Below are 21,395 nucleotides of genomic sequence, written 5' to 3' on the forward strand. Positions count from 1 at the left end.
AGTACCAACACAGAATGTGACTACAGTATAGTACCAACACAGAATGTGACTACAGTATAGTACCAACACAGAATGTGACTACAGTATAGTACCAACACAGAATGTGACTACAGTATAGTACCAACACAGAATGTGACTACAGTATAGTACCAACACAGAATGTGACTACAGTATAGTACCAACACAGAATGTGACTACAGTTTATTACCAATACAGAATGTGACTACAGTATAGTACCAACACAGAATGTTACTACAGTACAGTACCAACACAGAATGTGACTACAGTATAGTACCAACACAGAATGTGACTACAGTATAGTACCAACACAGAATGTGACTACAGTATAGTACCAACACAGAATGTGACTACAATATAGTACCAACACAGAATGTGACTACAGTATAGTACCAACGCAGAATGTGACTACAATATAGTACAAACACAGAATGTGACTACAGTATAGTACCAACGCAGAATGTGACTACAATATAGTACAAACACAGAATGTGACTACAGTATAGTACCAACACAGAATGTGACTACAGTATAGTACCAACACAGAATGTGACTACAGTATAGTACCAACACAGAATGTGACTACAGTATAGTACCAACACAGAATGTGACTACAGTATAGTACAAACACAGAATGTGACTACAGTATAGTACAAACACAGAATGTGACTACAGTACAGTACAAACACAGAATGTTACTACAGTATAGTACAAACACAGAATGTGACTACAGTATATTACCAACACAGAATGTGACTACAGTATATTACCAACACAGAATGTGACTACAGTATATTACCAACACAGAATGTGACTACAGTACAGTACCAACACAGAATGTGACTACAGTATAGTACCAACACAGAATGTGACTACAGTATAGTACCAACACAGAATGTGACTACAGTATAGTACCAACACAAAATGTGACTACAGTATATTACCAACACAGAATGTGACTACAGTATAGTACCAACACAGAATGTGACTACAGTATATTACCAACACAGAATGTGACTGCAGTATAGTACCAACACAGAATGTGACTACAGTATTGTACCAACACAGAATGTGACTACAGTATAGTACCAACACAGAATGTGACTACAGTATAGTACCAACACAGAATGTGACTACAGTATAGTACCAACACAGAATGTGACTACAGTATAGTACCAACACAGAATGTGACTACAGTATAGTACCAACACAGAATGTGACTACAATATAGTACCAACACAGAATGTGACTACAGTATAGTACCAACACAGAATGTGACTACAGTACAGTACCAACACAGAATGTGACTACAGTATAGTACCAACACAGAATGTGACTACAGTATAGTACCAACACAGAATGTGACTACAGTATAGTACCAACACAGAATGTGACTACAGTATAGTACCAACACAGAATGTGACTACAGTATAGTACCAACACAGAATGTGACTACAGTATAGTACCAACACAGAATGTGACTACAATATAGTACAAACACAGAATGTGACTACAGTACAGTACCAACACAGAATGTGACTACAGTATAGTACCAACACAGAATGTGACTACAATATAGTACAAACACAGAATGTGACTACAGTACAGTACCAACACAGAATGTGACTACAGTATAGTACCAACACAGAATGTGACTACAGTATAGTACCAACACAGAATGTGACTACAGTATAGTACCAACACAGAATGTGACTACAGTATAGTACCAACACAGAATGTGACTACAGTATAGTACCAATGCAGAATGTGACTACAGTATAGTACCAACACAGAATGTGACTACAGTACAGTACCAACACAGAATGTGACTACAGTATAGTACCAACACAGAATGTGACTACAGTATAGTACCAACACAGAATGTGACTACAGTATAGTACCAACACAGAATGTGACTACAATATAGTACCAACACAGAATGTGACTACAGTATAGTACCAACACAGAATGTGACTACAGTATAGTACCAACACAGAATGTGACTACAGTATAGTACCAACACAGAATGTGACTACAGTATAGTACCAACACAGAATGTGACTACAGTATAGTACCAACACAGAATGTGACTACAGTATAGTACCAACACAGAATGTGACTACAGTATAGTACCAACACAGAATGTGACTACAGTACAGTACCAACACAGAATGTGATTACAGTATAGTACCAACACAGAATGTGACTACAGTATAGTACCAACACAGAATGTGACTACAGTACAGTACCAACACAGAATGTGACTACAGTATAGTACCAACACAGAATGTGACTACAATACAGTACCAACACAGAATGTGACTACAGTGTAGTACCAACACAGAATGTGACTACAATATAGTACCAACACAGAATGTGACTACAGTACAGTACCAACACAGAATGTGACTACAGTATAGTACCAACACAGAATGTGACTACAGTACAGTACCAACACAGAATGTGACTACAGTATAGTACCAACACAAAATGTGACTACAGTATAGTACCAATACAGAATGTGACTACAGTACAGTACCAACACAGAATGTGACTACAATATAGTACAAACACAGAATGTGACTACAGTATAGTACCAACACAGAATGTGACTACAGTATATTACCAACACAGAATGTGACTACAGTATATTACCAACACAGAATGTGACTACAGTATATTACCAACACAGAATGTGACTACAATATAGTACCAACACAGAATGTGACTACAGTATAGTACCAACACAGAATGTGACTACAGTATAGTACCAACACAGAATGTGACTACAGTATAGTACCAACACGAATGTGACTACAGTATAGTACCAACACGAATGTGACTACAGTATAGTACCAACACAGAATGTGACTACAATATAGTACAAACACAGAATGTGACTACAGTATAGTACCAACACAGAATTTTACTGCAATACAGTACCAACACAGAATGTGACTACAGTATAGTACCAACACAGAATGTTACTACAGTACAGTACCAACACAGAATGTGACTACAGTACAGTACAAACACAGAATGTGACTACAGTATATTACCAACACAGAATGTGACTACAATATAGTACCAACACAGAATGTGACTACAGTATAGTACCAACACAGAATGTGACTACAATACAGTACCAACACAGAATGTGACTACAGTATAGTACCAACACAGAATGTGACTACAGTACAGTACCAACACAGAATGTGACTACAGTATAGTACCAACACAGAATGTGACTTCAGTACAGTACCAACACAGAATGTGACTACAGTATAGTACCAACACAGAATGTGACTACAATATAGTACCAACACAGAATGTGACTACAGTATAGTACCAACACAGAATGTGACTACAGTATAGTACCAACACAGAATGTGACTACAGTATAGTACCAACACAGAATGTGACTACAGTATAGTACCAACACAGAATGTGACTACAGTACAGTACCAACACAGAATGTGACTACAGTATAGTACCAACACAGAATGTGACTACAGTATAGTACCAACACAGAATGTGACTACAGTATAGTACCAACACAGAATGTGACTACAGTATAGTACCAACACAGAATCTGACTACAGTATAGTACCAACACAGAATGTTACTACAGTATAGTACCAACACAGAATGTGACTACAGTATAGTACCAACACAGAATGTGACTACAGTATAGTACCAACACAGAATGTTACTACAGTACAGTACCAACACAGAATGTGACTACAGTATAGTACCAACACAGAATGTGACTACAGTATAGTACCAACACAGAATGTGACTACAGTATAGTACCAACACAGAATGTGACTACAATATAGTACCAACACAGAATGTGACTACAGTATAGTACCAACACAGAATGTGACTACAGTATAGTACCAACACAGAATGTGACTACAATATAGTACAAACACAGAATGTGACTACAGTATAGTACCAACACAGAATGTGACTACAGTGCAGTAGCAATGCAGACTGTGACTACAGTACAGTACCAACACAGAATGTGACTACAGTGCAGTAGCAATGCAGACTGTGACATTGAGATTATATTTCTGCAATAATTTCACTTTGTTGTAAGCTTTGTAAATTCCAGCTGTTACTGTAGTTGTCATTATGAGAGCACTTTATAGCAAAGAGGAATCTCTTCACAGGATGTGAAACTTCACAATTTGTATGAATTGTTATTTTAGGCTTTAGCGGCAAACACTGTACCGATGAATATAATGAATGCTTGTCCAGTCCTTGTCTAAATGATGGATTCTGTGAGGATTTGGTGAATGATTATAAATGTCATTGTCCATTGGGTTATGATGGAGATCATTGTGAAAATAAGGTTGATCTCTGCAAGGTTAACCCATGTCAAGAAGCAACACATTGTGAAGATATGGGACATATGTATGCATGTATATGCAAAGCTGGTTATACAGGTAAGCAGCAGTCACTGTGTACAGTTCTCTGACACATCCAGTCTTACAATCTTACTTAATTTCTGACACTGTGCATTCTTTGACACATCCAGTCCTATAATCATACTTAATTTGTGACACTGTGCAGTTCTCTGACATCAGGTCCTATAGTCCTATAGTCTTACATGTACTTGATTTCTGACACTGTGCAGTTCTCTGAAACATCTAGTCTTATAGTCTTAATACTTGATTTCTGACACTGTGCAGTTCTCTGACACATCCAGTCTTATAGTCTTAATACTTGATTTCTGACACTGTGCAGTTCTCTGACACATCCAGTCTTATAGTCTTAATACTTGATTTCTGACACTGTGCAGTTCTCTGACACATCCAGTCTTATAGTCTTAATACTTGATTTCTGACACTTTGCAGTTCTCTGACACATCCAGTATTATAGTCTTAATACTTGATTTCTGACACTGTGCAGTTCTCTGACACATCTAGTCTTATAGTCTTAATACTTGATTTCTGACACGGTGCAGTTCTCTGACACATCTAGTCTTATAGTCTTAATATTTGTTTTCTGACACTGTGCAGTTCTCTGACACATCCAGTCTTATAGTCTTAATACTTGATTTCTGACACTGTGCAGTTCTCTGACACATCTAGTCTTATAGTCTTAATACTTGATTTCTGACACGGTGCAGTTCTCTGACACATCTAGTCTTATAGTCTTAATACTTGATTTCTGACACGGTGTAGTTCTCTGACACATCCAGTCTTATAGTCTTAATACTTGATTTCTGACACTGTGCAGTTCTCTGACACATCTAGTCTTATAGTCTTAATACTTGATTTCTGACATGGTGCAGTTCTCTGACACATCTAGTCTTATAGTCTTAATACTTGATTTCTGACACTGTGCAGTTCTCTGACACATCTATTCTTATAGTCTTAATACTTGATTTCTGACACGGTGCAGTTCTCTGACACATCTAGTCTTATAGTCTTAATACTTGATTTCTGACACTGTGCAGTTCTCTGACACATCTAGTCTTATAGTCTTAATACTTTATTTCTGACACTGTGCAGTTCTCTGACACATCCAGTCCTATAGTCTTAATACTTGATTTCTGACACTGTGCAGTTCTCTGACACATCTAGTCTTATAGTCTTAATACTTGATTTCTGACACTGTGCAGTTCTCTGACACATCTAGTCTTATAGTCTTAATACTTTATTTCTGACACTGTGCAGTTCTCTGACACATCCAGTCCTATAGTCTTAATACTTGATTTCTGACACTGTGCAGTTCTCTGACACATCCAGTCTTATAGTCTTAATACTTGATTTCTGACACTGTGCAGTTCTCTGACACATCTAGTCTTATAGTCTTAATACTTGATTTCTGACACTGTGCAGTTCTCTGACACATCCAGTCTTATAATCTTAATACTTGATTTCTGACACTGTGCAGTTCTCTGACACATCCAGTCTTATAATCTTAATACTTGATTTCTGACACTGTGCAGTTCTCTGACACATCCAGTCTTATAGTCTTAATACTTGATTTCTGACACTGTGCAGTTCTCTGACACATCTAGTCTTATAGTCTTAATACTTGATTTCTGACACTGTGCAGTTCTCTGACACATCCAGTCTTATAGTCTTAATACTTGATTTCTGACACTGTGCAGTTCTCTGACACATCCAGTCTTATAGTCTTAATACTTGATTTCTGACACTGTGCAGTTCTCTGACACATCTAGTCTTATAGTCTTAATACTTGATTTCTGACACTGTGCAGTTCTCTGACACATCCAGTCTTATAATCTTAATACTTGATTTCTGACACTGTGCAGTTCTCTGACACATCCAGTCTTATAGTCTTAATACTTGATTTCTGACACTGTGCAGTTCTCTGACACATCCAGTCTTATAGTCTTAATACTTGATTTCTGACACTGTGCAGTTCTCTGACACATCCAGTCTTATAGTCTTAATACTTGATTTCTGACACTGTGCAGTTCTCTGACACATCCAGTCTTATAGTCTTAATACTTGATTTCTGACACGGTGCAGTTCTCTGACACATCTAGTCTTATAGTCTTAATACTTGATTTCTGACACTGTGCAGTTCTCTGACACATCAAGTCTTATAGTCTTAATACTTGATTTCTGACACTGTGCAGTTCTCTGACACATCTAGTCTTATAATCTTAATACTTGATTTCTGACACTGTGCAGTTCTCTGACACATCCAGTCTTATAGTCTTAATACTTGATTTCTGACACTGTGCAGTTCTCTGACACATCCAGTCTTATAGTCTTAATACTTGATTTCTGACACTGTGCAGTTCTCTGACACATCCAGTCTTATAGTCTTAATACTTGATTTCTGACACTGTGCAGTTCTCTGACACATCCAGTCTTATAGTCTTAATACTTGATTTCTGACACGGTGCAGTTCTCTGACACATCTAGTCTTATAGTTTTAATACTTGATTTCTGACACTGTGCAGTTCTCTGACACATCCAGTCTTATAGTCTTAATACTTGATTTCTGACACTGTGCAGTTCTCTGACACATCCAGTCTTATAGTCTTAATACTTGATTTCTGACACTGTGCAGTTCTCTGACACATCCAGTCTTATAGTCTTAATACTTGATTTCTGACACTGTGCAGTTCTCTGACACATCTAGTCTTATAGTCTTAATACTTGATTTCTGACACTGTGCAGTTCTCTGACACATCTAGTCTTATAGTCTTAATACTTGATTTCTGACACTGTGCAGTTCTCTGACACATCCAGTCTTATAGTCTTAATACTTGATTTCTGACACGGTTAAGTTTTATATTCATAGGAGTGAAATGTGAAATTAACCTCAATGATTGTAATCCTAATCCATGTGTAAATGGTGGTTCATGTAAAGATATGGTTAATGGTTATAAATGCTACTGTCCTCTGGGATATACTGGTCCTGATTGTCAAGGTAATATTTTTTGATGAATATTTATATTTATATATGAATATTTGAATGAAGTTCAAAACGAGGACGTATTATTCGGTATCTATCAGCCTGTCCGAAGTGATATTCCAGAACCCTGTGGATCAAATCTGTTCATTCTTTGTATGTGTCTAGTATTTTATCTGGAACATATGCGCATGCATTGGTTTACTGATTCAATTCAAGATGGCTGACTGGCAGCCATTTTGTTTTTTTAAAATGTTGTATTTTATGCATGCTTTGTCAGTTTTTGTTCTATTCTATTTGGTACTTTAGTACATACATTATATTGTACATGTTGAGATATACATGTCTATGATGATTTGTTGCGTGTTTGAATCCAAAATAATCAACTGGCAGCCATCTTGGTTTTTTTTCAAATTCTACAAGCTAGGATACATATCCATGACAATTAGTTTCACCATCAGATCAAAGATGGTTGACTGCCTGTAATCTTGCTTTTTGACCATACCACTATATCTCCGTACATGAGCCTAGACAAATGAAATTCAGTTTGAATACAAAAAATGCATGAATAGCATATTGTATTTAATTTCTGACCAATATTTAAATTTTGGAAGAGTCATATATTACATCTAATTTCCGTTGATAATAGACCAGCCAATTATTCACTTTCAATTACTAATGCTTTTGGTCTATATTATTAGTCCCTGTTCGGATGCAGTCGAAAACAAGGACTCAAGTTTTGACCTTTTTGCGTCTATGCAACCATGTGTGCTCTGGACCTGTATCTTAGACATGCTTGGACCAATCACAATCAAACTTCACACATACATGACACACAATATTATACATATGCACATCAATTTGTTTCACGATCTGATTCAAGATGGCCAAATGTTGGCCATTTTTGTGCTAAAAAATCATCAAAATCAGGCATTTATGGCATTCCAGAACTGGATCTTGGCGTTTATGGATGCATTTTGTTCAAACTTAGTACATACATTGGACATTATGGGACCTTAATGCTCATCATTTATTTTTCAGATCCAATTTAAAATGGCTGACTGGCAGCCGTTTTTCTGTTAAAAAATCATCAAAAATCAAGCAAATTGCAGCCATGCAATCAGTGATATAATATTGGACAAAATATATGACTCACACATCACATGACCGTATATGATCGTACATATTAACTCTTTATTATGCAACTTATTATGTCTTATCTCAAATACTAGTGCAGATAGGGACATGTAACAACTGCTATAATGAAGGCATAAAACAAAACTAAAGATATAACAATAATGTGATAGATAATTACATATGGTCATGTGATCTGTTTATTATGCATAACTGCAATATTTCAAACACTGTAAGTAGGGACATGCAACCACTGCTATGATGAAGATATAACCTGTGTTTTCTTATTTATCTAGAACACACACGTAGTGATCCAGTTGTAACACAGTTACCCCCAGAACACAACCAGCATATGAAGACATTGTATGTTGTAAGTGGTTGCTTAGGAACAGCATTTATCATTGTCATCGTCACTATGGTGATATGTGTATGCAGATTACAAACACCAGGTGGTGGTTATGATTATTACACTGATATGTCGACTCCAATAAAATCAAATAAAAGCAAAAAAGGACATGGCAGGTATGTAGCATCTCTTTGTATCTGTAAAATGTGTGTATCCATAGAAAATGTTTTCATAGAGGAGTCATGTATTGCAATTTCTCCGTTTGAGGTAAAGAGGGTGTTTTAATCCCAAAACTTCACATACATTGACTGACACATGTCTAAATAAATATCTTCACATACATTGACATGTCTAAATAAAATATCTTCACATACATTGACATGTCTAAATAAATATCTTCACATACATTGACATGTCTAAATAAATATCTTCACATACATTGACATGTCTAAATAAAATATCTTTACATACATTGACTAACACATGTCTAAATAAATATCTTCACATACATTGACATGTCTAAATAAAATATCTTCACATACATTGACATGTCTAAATAAAATATCTTCACATACATTGACATGTCTAAATAAAATATCTTCACATACATTGACTAACACATGTCTACATAAATATCTTCACATACATTGACATGTCTAAATAAAATATCTTCACATACATTGACATGTCTAAATAAAATATCTTCACATACATTGACTAACACATGTCTAAATAAAATATCTGCACATACATTGTCACATCTAAATAAAATATCTCCACGTACATTGATTAACACATGTCTAAATAAAATATCTTAACGTACATTGACACATCTAAATAAAATATCTTCACATACATTGACATGTCTAAATAAATATCTTCACATACATTGACATGTCTAAATAAAATATCTTTACATACATTGACTAACACATGTCTAAATAAATATCTTCACATACATTGACATGTCTAAATAAAATATCTTCACATACATTGACATGTCTAAATAAAATATCTTCACATACATTGACATGTCTAAATAAAATATCTTCACATACATTGACTAACACATGTCTACATAAATATCTTCACATACATTGACATGTCTAAATAAAATATCTTCACATACATTGACATGTCTAAATAAAATATCTTCACATACATTGACTAACACATGTCTAAATAAAATATCTGCACATACATTGTCACATCTAAATAAAATATCTCCACGTACATTGATTAACACATGTCTAAATAAAATATCTTAACGTACATTGACACATCTAAATAAAATATCTTCACGTACATTGACACATCTAAATAAAATATCTTTACATACATTGACTAACACATGTCTAAATAAAATATCTTCACATACATTGACATGTCTAAATAAAATATCTTCACGTACATTGACACATCTAAATAAAATATCTTTACATACATTGACTAACACATGTCTAAATAAAATATCTGCACATACATTGTCACATCTAAATAAAATATCTCCACGTACATTGATTAACACATGTCTAAATAAAATATCTTAACGTACATTGACACATCTAAATAAAATATCTTCACGTACATTGACACATCTAAATAAAATATCTTTACATACATTGACTAACACATGTCTAAATAAAATATCTGCACATACATTGTCACATCTAAATAAAATATCTCCACGTACATTGATTAACACATGTCTAAATAAAATATCTTAACGTACATTGACACATCTAAATAAAATATCTTCACGTACATTGACACATCTAAATAAAATATCTTTACATACATTGACTAACACATGTCTAAATAAAATATCTTCACATACATTGACATGTCTAAATAAAATATCTTCACGTACATTGACACATCTAAATAAAATATCTTTACATACATTGACTAACACATGTCTAAATAAAATATCTTCACGTACATCTAAATAAAATATCTTTACATACATTGACATGTCTAAATAAAATATCTTCACATACATTGACATGTCTAAATAAAATATCTTCACATACATTGACTAACACATGTCTAAATAAAATATCTGCACATACATTGTCACATCTAAATAAAATATCTCCACGTACATTGATTAACACATGTCTAAATAAAATATCTTAACGTACATTGACACATCTAAATAAAATATCTTCACGTACATTGACACATCTAAATAAAATATCTTTACATACATTGACTAACACATGTCTAAATAAAATATCTGCACATACATTGTCACATCTAAATAAAATATCTCCACGTACATTGATTAACACATGTCTAAATAAAATATCTTAACGTACATTGACACATCTAAATAAAATATCTTCACGTACATTGACACATCTAAATAAAATATCTTTACATACATTGACTAACACATGTCTAAATAAAATATCTGCACATACATTGTCACATCTAAATAAAATATCTCCACGTACATTGATTAACACGTCTAAATAAAATATCTTAACGTACATTGACACATCTAAATAAAATATCTTCACGTACATTGACACATCTAAATAAAATATCTTTACATACATTGACTAACACATGTCTAAATAAAATATCTTCACATACATTGACATGTCTAAATAAAATATCTTCACGTACATTGACACATCTAAATAAAATATCTTTACATACATTGACTAACACATGTCTAAATAAAATATCTGCACATACATTGTCACATCTAAATAAAATATCTCCACGTACATTGATTAACACATGTCTAAATAAAATATCTTAACGTACATTGACACATCTAAATAAAATATCTTCACGTACATTGACACATCTAAATAAAATATCTTTACATACATTGACTAACACATGTCTAAATAAAATATCTGCACATACATTGTCACATCTAAATAAAATATCTCCACGTACATTGATTAACACATGTCTAAATAAAATATCTTAACATACATTGACACATCTAAATAAAATATCTTCACGTACATTGACACATCTAAATAAAATATCTTTACATACATTGACTAACACATGTCTAAATAAAATATCTGCACATACATTGTCACATCTAAATAAAATATCTCCACGTACATTGATTAACACATGTCTAAATAAAATATCTTAACGTACATTGACACATCTAAATAAAATATCTTCACGTACATTTACACATCTAAATAAAATATCTTTACATACATTGACTAACACATGTCTAAATAAAATATCTTCACATACATTGACATGTCTAAATAAAATATCTTCACGTACATCTAAATAAAATATCTTTACATACATTGACATGTCTAAATAAAATATCTTCACATACATTGACATGTCTGAATAAAATATCTTTACATACATTGACACATCTAAATAAAATATCTTAACATACATTGACACATCTAAATAAAATATCTACATGTGTACATTGACTAACACATGTCTAAATAAAATATCTTTACGTACATTGACTGACCCGTCTAAATAAAATATCTTCACATACATTGACACATCTAAATATAATATCTTAAAATATGTACATTGACTAACACATGTCTAAATAAAATATCTTCACATACATTGACATGTCTGAATAAAATATCTTTACATACATTGTCTGACCCGTCTAAATAAAATATCTTCACATACATTGTCACATCTAAATAAAATATCTCCACGTACATTGATTAACACATGTCCAAATAAAATATCTTAACGTACATTGACACATCTAAATAAAATATCTTTACATACATTGACTAACACATGTCTAAATAAAATATCTGCACATACATTGTCACATCTAAATAAAATATCTCCACGTACATTGATTAACACATGTCTAAATAAAATATCTTAACGTACATTGACACATCTAAATAAAATATCTTCACGTACATTGACACATCTAAATAAAATATCTTTACATACATTGACTAACACATGTCTAAATAAAATATCTTCACATACATTGACATGTCTAAATAAAATATCTTCACGTACATTGACACATCTAAATAAAATATCTTTACATACATTGACTAACACATGTCTAAATAAAATATCTGCACATACATTGTCACATCTAAATAAAATATCTCCACGTACATTGATTAACACATGTCTAAATAAAATATCTTAACGTACATTGACACATCTAAATAAAATATCTTCACGTACATTGACACATCTAAATAAAATATCTTTACATACATTGACTAACACATGTCTAAATAAAATATCTGCACATACATTGTCACATCTAAATAAAATATCTCCACGTACATTGATTAACACATGTCTAAATAAAATATCTTAACGTACATTGACACATCTAAATAAAATATCTTCACGTACATTGACACATCTAAATAAAATATCTTTACATACATTGACTAACACATGTCTAAATAAAATATCTTCACATACATTGACATGTCTAAATAAAATATCTTCACGTACATCTAAATAAAATATCTTTACATACATTGACATGTCTAAATAAAATATCTTCACATACATTGACATGTCTGAATAAAATATCTTTACATACATTGACACATCTAAATAAAATATCTTAACATACATTGACACATCTAAATAAAATATCTACATGTGTACATTGACTAACACATGTCTAAATAAAATATCTTTACGTACATTGATTGACCCGTCTAAATAAAATATCTTCACATACATTGACACATCTAAATATAATATCTTAAAATATGTACATTGACTAACACATGTCTAAATATAATATCTTCACATACATTGACATGTCTGAATAAAATATCTTTACATACATTGTCTGACCCGTCTAAATAAAATATCTTCACATACATTGTCACATCTAAATAAAATATCTCCACGTACATTGATTAACACATGTCTAAATAAAATATCTTAACGTACATTGACACATCTAAATAAAATATCTTTACATACATTGACTAACACATGTCTAAATAAAATATCTGCACATACATTGTCACATCTAAATAAAATATCTCCACGTACATTGATTAACACATGTCTAAATAAAATATCTTAACGTACATTGACACATCTAAATAAAATATCTTCACGTACATTGACACATCTAAATAAAATATCTTTACATACATTGACTAACACATGTCTAAATAAAATATCTTCACATACATTGACATGTCTAAATAAAATATCTTCACGTACATTGACACATCTAAATAAAATATCTTTACATACATTGACTAACACATGTCTAAATAAAATATCTGCACATACATTGTCACATCTAAATAAAATATCTCCACGTACATTGATTAACACATGTCTAAATAAAATATCTTAACGTACATTGACACATCTAAATAAAATATCTTTACATACATTGACTAACACATGTCTAAATAAAATATCTGCACATACATTGTCACATCTAAATAAAATATCTCCACATACATTGATTAACACATGTCTAAATAAAATATCTTTACATACATTGACTAACACATGTCTAAATAAAATATCTGCACATACATTGTCACATCTAAATAAAATATCTCCACATACATTGACTAACACATGTCTAAATAAAATATCTTTACATACATTGACATATCTAAATAAAATATTTTCACATACATTGACACATCTAAATAAAATATCTTCTCATACATTGACTGACACATGTCTAAATAAAATATCTTCACATACATTGACTAACACATGTCTAAATAAAATATCTTTACATACATTGACATGTCTAAATAAAATATCTTCACATACATTGACATGTCTAAATAAATATCTTTACATACATTGACATGTCTAAATAAAATATCTTTACATACATTGACATGTCTAAATAAAATATCTTTACATACATTGACACATCTAAATAAAATATCTTCACATACATTGACATGTCTGAATAAAATATCTTTACATACATTGTCTGACCCGTCTAAATAAAATATCTTCACATACATTGTCACATCTAAATAAAATATCTACATGTGTACATTGACCAACACATGTCTAAATAAAATATCTTCACGTACATTGACTGACCCGTCTAAATAAAATATCTTTACATACATTGACTGACCTGTCTAAATAAAATATCTTCACGTACATTGACTGACCCATCTAAATAAAATATCTTTACATACATTGACTGACCCGTCTAAATAAAATATCTTCACGTACATTGACTGACCCGTCTAAATAAAATATCTTCACGTACATTGACTGACCCGTCTAAATAAAATATCTTTACATACATTGACTGACCCGTCTAAATAAAATATCTTCACGTACATTGACTGACCAGTCTAAATAAAATATCTTTACATACATTGACTGACCCGTCTAAATAAAATATCTTCACATACATTGACTGACCCGTCTAAATAAAATATCTTCACATACATTGACTGACCTGTCTAAATAAAATATCTTCACATACATTGACTGACCCATCTAAATAAAATATCTTCACATACATTGACTGACTCGTCTAAATAAAATATCTTTACATACATTGACTGACCCGTCTAAATAAAATATCTTCACATACATTGTCACATCTAAATAAAATATCTACATGTGTACATTGACCAACACATGTCTAAATAAAATATCTTCACGTACATTGACTGACCCGTCTAAATAAAATATCTTTACATACATTGACTGACCCGTCTAAATAAAATATCTTCACGTACATTGACTGACCCGTCTAAATAAAATATCTTCACGTACATTGACTGACCCGTCTAAATAAAATATCTTTACATACATTGACTGACCCGTCTAAATAAAATATCTTCACATACATTGACTGACCCGTCTAAATAAAATATCTTCACATACATTGACTGACCTGTCTAAATAAAATATCTTCACGTACATTGACTGACCCGTCTAAATAAAATATCTTCATACATTGACTGACCCGTCTAAATAAAATATCTTCACATACATTGACTGACCCGTCTAAATAAAATATCTTCACATACATTGACTGACCCGTCTAAATAAAATATCTTCACATACATTGACTGACCTGTCTAAATAAAATATCTTCACATACATTGACTGACCCGTCTAAATAAAATATCTTTACATACATTGACTGACCCGTCTAAATAAAATATCTTCACGTACATTGACTGACCCGTCTAAATAAAATATTTTCACGTACATTGACTGACCCGTCTAAATAAAATATCTTTACATACATTGACTGACCCATCTAAATAAAATATCTTCACGTACATTGACTGACCTGTGTAAATAAAATATCTTCACGTACATTGACTGACCCGTCTAAATAAAATATCTTCACATACATTAACTGAAACATGTCTAAATAAAATATTTTCACATACATTGACAACACAATTATGTAAATGCAAGTTTATACATATATATAGTCGAACATAACACATGGATAACATAGTTATTCCAAAAATAGCACTGTTCACAAAGTAGAATTTAGAATTGTGTTGTATGGAGATTACAATTAAAATGAGTGGTTATGTCTAAATACAATGTATATATATGTTTCTGTTTTCCATCTTCCAGTTTCTGAACTTCTAACATAACTTCTAACTTGAATTGCATTTATTTGATTGTAGTAAACGGCCTTTATTTACCCAATGTTTAGCTTAGTATATTCAGATTGAGCAAAATACTCACTGAATGGGTGACTGTAACACTGTGTACACTGGTCACCAGTACACATCTACATGTAACTACACACAACATAAAATTACCTCAAATTAGGCACTTTGATTAGTGTTGCAGCATATATTCAGAATTCTCAGTGGTATTCTGCAATGTTTAATTGGGAAAGTACAAACTATGCTTACCGGTATGTCTAGAAGACTGGTTAGAGATTTATTAAACTATTAATTATTCAACTCTATTTCTGTTTGCAGCCAATGCTGATAGAATTTCTCAGCATCTACATTCTTGCATAATTTCCACCAATTAGTTATTCACTTCTTGTCATGTATTTATTTAAATTAATTATGTATTTTTTCCCAGACGACATTACATTGCTAATATTTCTTACTTACTGGTTTAGTTTTTTTCGCTTTCGCTGTGTTTTCTAACTAAACTATCTGTCTCTTACTAACATAACCTATTACTGTTACATAATTAATGCTCACCATTCCAAATACAGAGACTTATGGATTGACATGCACAGATAACAAACACAATTCTATATGCTTATGGTCTATACCATTAAATACACTGGCATTTTTATAATACACATTGAAGTTGTTTGCTTGCTTGCATTGTGTATTTATAATGTGTAATCATTTTATTGCAGTGAAAACCCTAAACTGTCTGTAGATCTAACATCTTTAAGCCAACCCCGTCCATCCGTGCAAGCCATATATGAAGTAACTACAGTGGATTACAAGACTGATCCCAATGAACCTTTGGTGGCATCACTCAAACCAAAATCAGTGTAGAAATATTCTACTTGAAGTGAACATTGTTAGCTTTTATTCTGTCTATGTACAAACCATCATTGTCAAAAAAGATTGGTTATATCATTGTTAAACACTGTGAAACATTGCAATAGAGATTTCAAACTGTTGTATATTTATTTTCATGACTTACTAGTAGTTGAAATCAGTTAGTTCACAGCATTTCTAAAAACATCCCTGGATGTGTCAGTTACTTCACGGCATTCATCAAACATCCCTGGATGTGTCAGTGAGTTCACAGCATTTATAAAACATCCCTGGATCTGTCAGTTAGTGCCATAACCAACCACTGAGGGGGGCGGGTCACAACATTTTCAGAATTGAGGGTCATCTTACACCTGTGTTGTTTACTGATCACTATAAACCATTGTAATGTACAATTTCAAGTCAAAGTAAATTTATCATGTTATTAATTTATACTCTTTAATTTCAACCACTAAATCATGATTTATTCTAACCTCAGACCACAACTCACTGTGGTAATGCACTGTGTTTCAAGTTGAGCTCTGGTCAACACTCACTGTGGTTGCTCAGTGTTTTTGTGTTGAACTTGGCCTGCAACTGATTGTAATGAATCACTGTGCAGCTGAGCTTATTTTATACAAATAACTGTCCAGTTATGCGTATACATTAAATATTTAGCTCCGCTGTCGTCTTTGTCGAGCAAAGCTTATCATACGAGTGATTTTCCGTTGGCATCTGTCATTGTCATTACTTTTTTGACTTCTTCTTGAAAACTACAAGCATGAATGCTTTGATACTTGGTGTATTTGTTCATTTCATGATGTTTCATTTAATTCTCTAATTTTTGTTGTTGTTGTTATTTTTGGTAAAAAGTGATATTTTTGACTTCTTGTTAAAAGCCGCAGATCTGATTGCTTTGATATTACATATATAGGTACGTGTACTACCGGTACATGTGAACCTCTCTCAAATTTGTTCATTTTGTGATAATATCTTTAATTCTCTAATTTTGATGAATATTTTTGTCATTTTGGGTAAGTTTCAAATTCTTGTTCAAAACAGCAAGTCTTATTGCTTTGATACTATAAATATTGCTCATTTTCTAATGATATCTTCTGTTCTTTAATTAATATGTGCATTGCTAACAGCGGAGCTTTTTTTCTTTCTTTCTTTCTTCATTGACTGTAGAATACTTTATTTTCGCTTGGAATTTATTTTCGTTATTTTCGCTGAAGGGATGATTCCGTGAAAATAAAATCCAGCGAATATACTTTTTTTCCTATATTTCACATTAAACTCATCAAAAACAAGTGAAAATTTATTCCATACAAAATGCCCAAAAAGCCTTTTCAGCGAAAATTTATTCCAGCGAAAATAAAATATTCCACAGTATTTATTTATTTATTTATTTATTTATTTATTTATTTATTTATTTATTTATTTATTTATTTATTTATTTATTTATTTATTTATTTATTTATTTATTTATTTATTTATTTATTTATTTATTTATTTATTTATTTATTTATTTATTTATATTCAAAATTGAATTATCAATATGCAGTGTTTTTGAAGAAATCTTTGTTTATTAAACCAATAAAAAAATAAGTCATGTTTTATTTTATACTAAAATTAATTTTTAAGTTTCTCTACTTGTATCTTTTATCATAATTTTTAACTTCAGTAAATCATTGAATGTCATTTCATAACAACCCATATTTCAATTTTTGTACTTTAACAAAAAACCGTATTATTTTGATTTGTACGACAAGTATTAGTTGTGAGATAACCATGCATGCATCTATTCCCTGTACACATATCAAACTATTGCATTAATGAGTATTCTCTAAATGTAATAATGAATACATAATAAGTATACCACTCATAGTCATGTGACTCATATACATAGAGATGTATATCTACTCTTGTATCTAAGATTTTGTTGATGCCACATTTAGTCAGTCAAGGCAAAGCTTATATACGAGGCAACATTTGATACCTTGGAAAAATCTGTCTCATTGTTAGATGTTAGGGTTGGGTAGCCAATCTGACACAATGCAAGCTACTTTCTGATTGGTCTCATTGTTAGATGTTAAGGTTGGGTAGCAAATCAGACACAATGCAAGCTACTTTCTGATTGGTCTCATTGTTAGATGTTAAGGTTGGGTAGCAAATCAGACACAATGCAAGCTACTTTCTGATTGGTCTCATTGTTAGATGTTAAGGTTGGGTAGCAAATCAGACACAATGCAAGCTACTTTCTGATTGGTCTCATTGTTAGATGTTAAGGTTGGGTAGCAAATCAGACACAATGCAAGCTGCTCTCTATTTGGTCTGACTGTTAGGTGTTAGGGTTGGGTAGCAAATCAGACACAATGCAAGCTGCTCTCTATTTGGTCTGACTGTTAGGTGTTAGGGTTGGGTAGTAAATCAGACACAATGCAAGCTGCTCTCTATTTGGTCTGACTGTTAGGATTAGGTAGCTAATCTGGCAGAGTCTTGTAAGTAGTTTTGCATTGACTCCATTTAGTAAGGCTTCTTGGAAATGTCACTCTTTATTTAAAGTAAAATCTCTAGGATATTGACAACGAGTGTGGCATTTCCAATCATAAACGCAAGGATATATCTTGAACTACACAAAACATCACAATACAATTTATTAAAGAGCAACTATAAAACTAAATCTAAATTAATGTTTTGTGCTACAAAATTGCAAAGTATTGAAATATCAGTATTGTTGATTTGTATATATTTCTGATTGCTATCTTTATTTAATTGTACTTGTACACAATCTATGTTAACTATATAAAAAATAAAAAGTTGTTTTCACACCACAATGCTCTCAATTTCGACTCCTGTGTGTGAAGCACATAATAGGAGTCTTTGCAGTTACCCTGTCTGTGTGTCTGTATGTCTGTTCCACGAATATCTCAACAACTGCTTGTTGGATTTCAATGAAACTTGGTACATAGATGTTATAGACCATTTGGGTTAACATTCATAGTAAACATTCATTCATCCATTCACAAAAAATGTTCTCTGTATCCTGTAACCAGAAACCAGATATCCCATCACAAATCTTCTCTGTATCCTGTAACCAGAAACAAGATATCCATTCACAAATGTGCTCTGTATCCTGTAACCAGAAACCAGATATCCATTCACAAATGTTCTCTGTATCCTGTCATCAGAAACAACATATCCATTCACAAATGTTCTCTGTATCCTGTAACCAGAAACAAGATATCCATTCACAAATGTTCTCTGTATCCTGTCATCAGAAACAAGATATCCATTCACAAATGTTCTCTGTATCCTGTAACCAGAAACCAGATATCCATTCACAAATGTTCTCTGTATCCTGTAACCAGAAACAAGATATCCATTCACAAATGTTCTCTGTATCCTGTCACCAGAAACAAGATATCCATTCACAAATGTTCTCTGTATCCTGTAACCAGAAACCAGATATCCATTCACAAATGTTCTCTGTATCCTGTAACCAGAAACAAGATATCCATTCACAAATGTTCTCTGTATCCTGTAACCAGAAACCAGATATCCATTCACAAATGTTCTCTGTATCCTGTCATCAGAAACAAGATATCCATTCACAAATGTTCTCTGTATCCTGTAACCAGAAACAAGATATCCATTCACAAATGTTCTCTGTATCCTGTAACCAGAAACCAGATATCCCGTCACAAATGTTCTCTGTATCCTGTCACCAGAAACAAGATATCCATTCACAAATGTTCTCTGTATTCTGTAACCAGAAACAAGATATCCATTCACAAATGTTCTATGTATCCTGTCATCAGAAACAAGATATCCCATCACAAATGTTCTCTGTATCCTGTCATCAGAAACAAGATATCCATTCACAAATGTTTTCTGTATCCTGTAACCAGAAACAAGATATCCATTCACAAATGTTCTCTGCATCCTGTAACCAGAAACAAGATATCCATTCACAAATGTTCTCTGTATCCTGTCATCAGAAACAAGATATCCATTCACAAATGTTCTCT

General features: G+C 32.3%; 1 protein-coding gene across 2 annotated transcripts in view; it reads left to right on the plus strand.

The window, feature by feature from the left end:
- LOC144350125 (uncharacterized) overlaps positions 1-20,201 on the plus strand; it is a 220,638-nt gene extending 200,437 nt beyond the window's left edge. For both annotated transcript variants that reach the window (XM_085502679.1, XM_085502684.1), the window contains exons 7-10: positions 4,233-4,469; positions 7,315-7,443; positions 8,856-9,081; positions 17,238-20,201. In XM_085502679.1, the coding sequence (XP_085358805.1) occupies positions 4,233-4,469; positions 7,315-7,443; positions 8,856-9,081; positions 17,238-17,382 (737 nt within the window). In that variant the 3' untranslated portion in view covers positions 17,383-20,201. The remainder of the gene's footprint in view (positions 1-4,232; positions 4,470-7,314; positions 7,444-8,855; positions 9,082-17,237) is intronic.
- The last annotated feature ends 1,194 nt before the right edge of the window (positions 20,202-21,395 follow it).

Source organism: Saccoglossus kowalevskii, chromosome 1 (genome assembly GCF_978046115.1).
Source record: "Saccoglossus kowalevskii chromosome 1, keSacKowa6.1, whole genome shotgun sequence".
Taxonomy (NCBI): domain Eukaryota; kingdom Metazoa; phylum Hemichordata; class Enteropneusta; family Harrimaniidae; genus Saccoglossus; species Saccoglossus kowalevskii.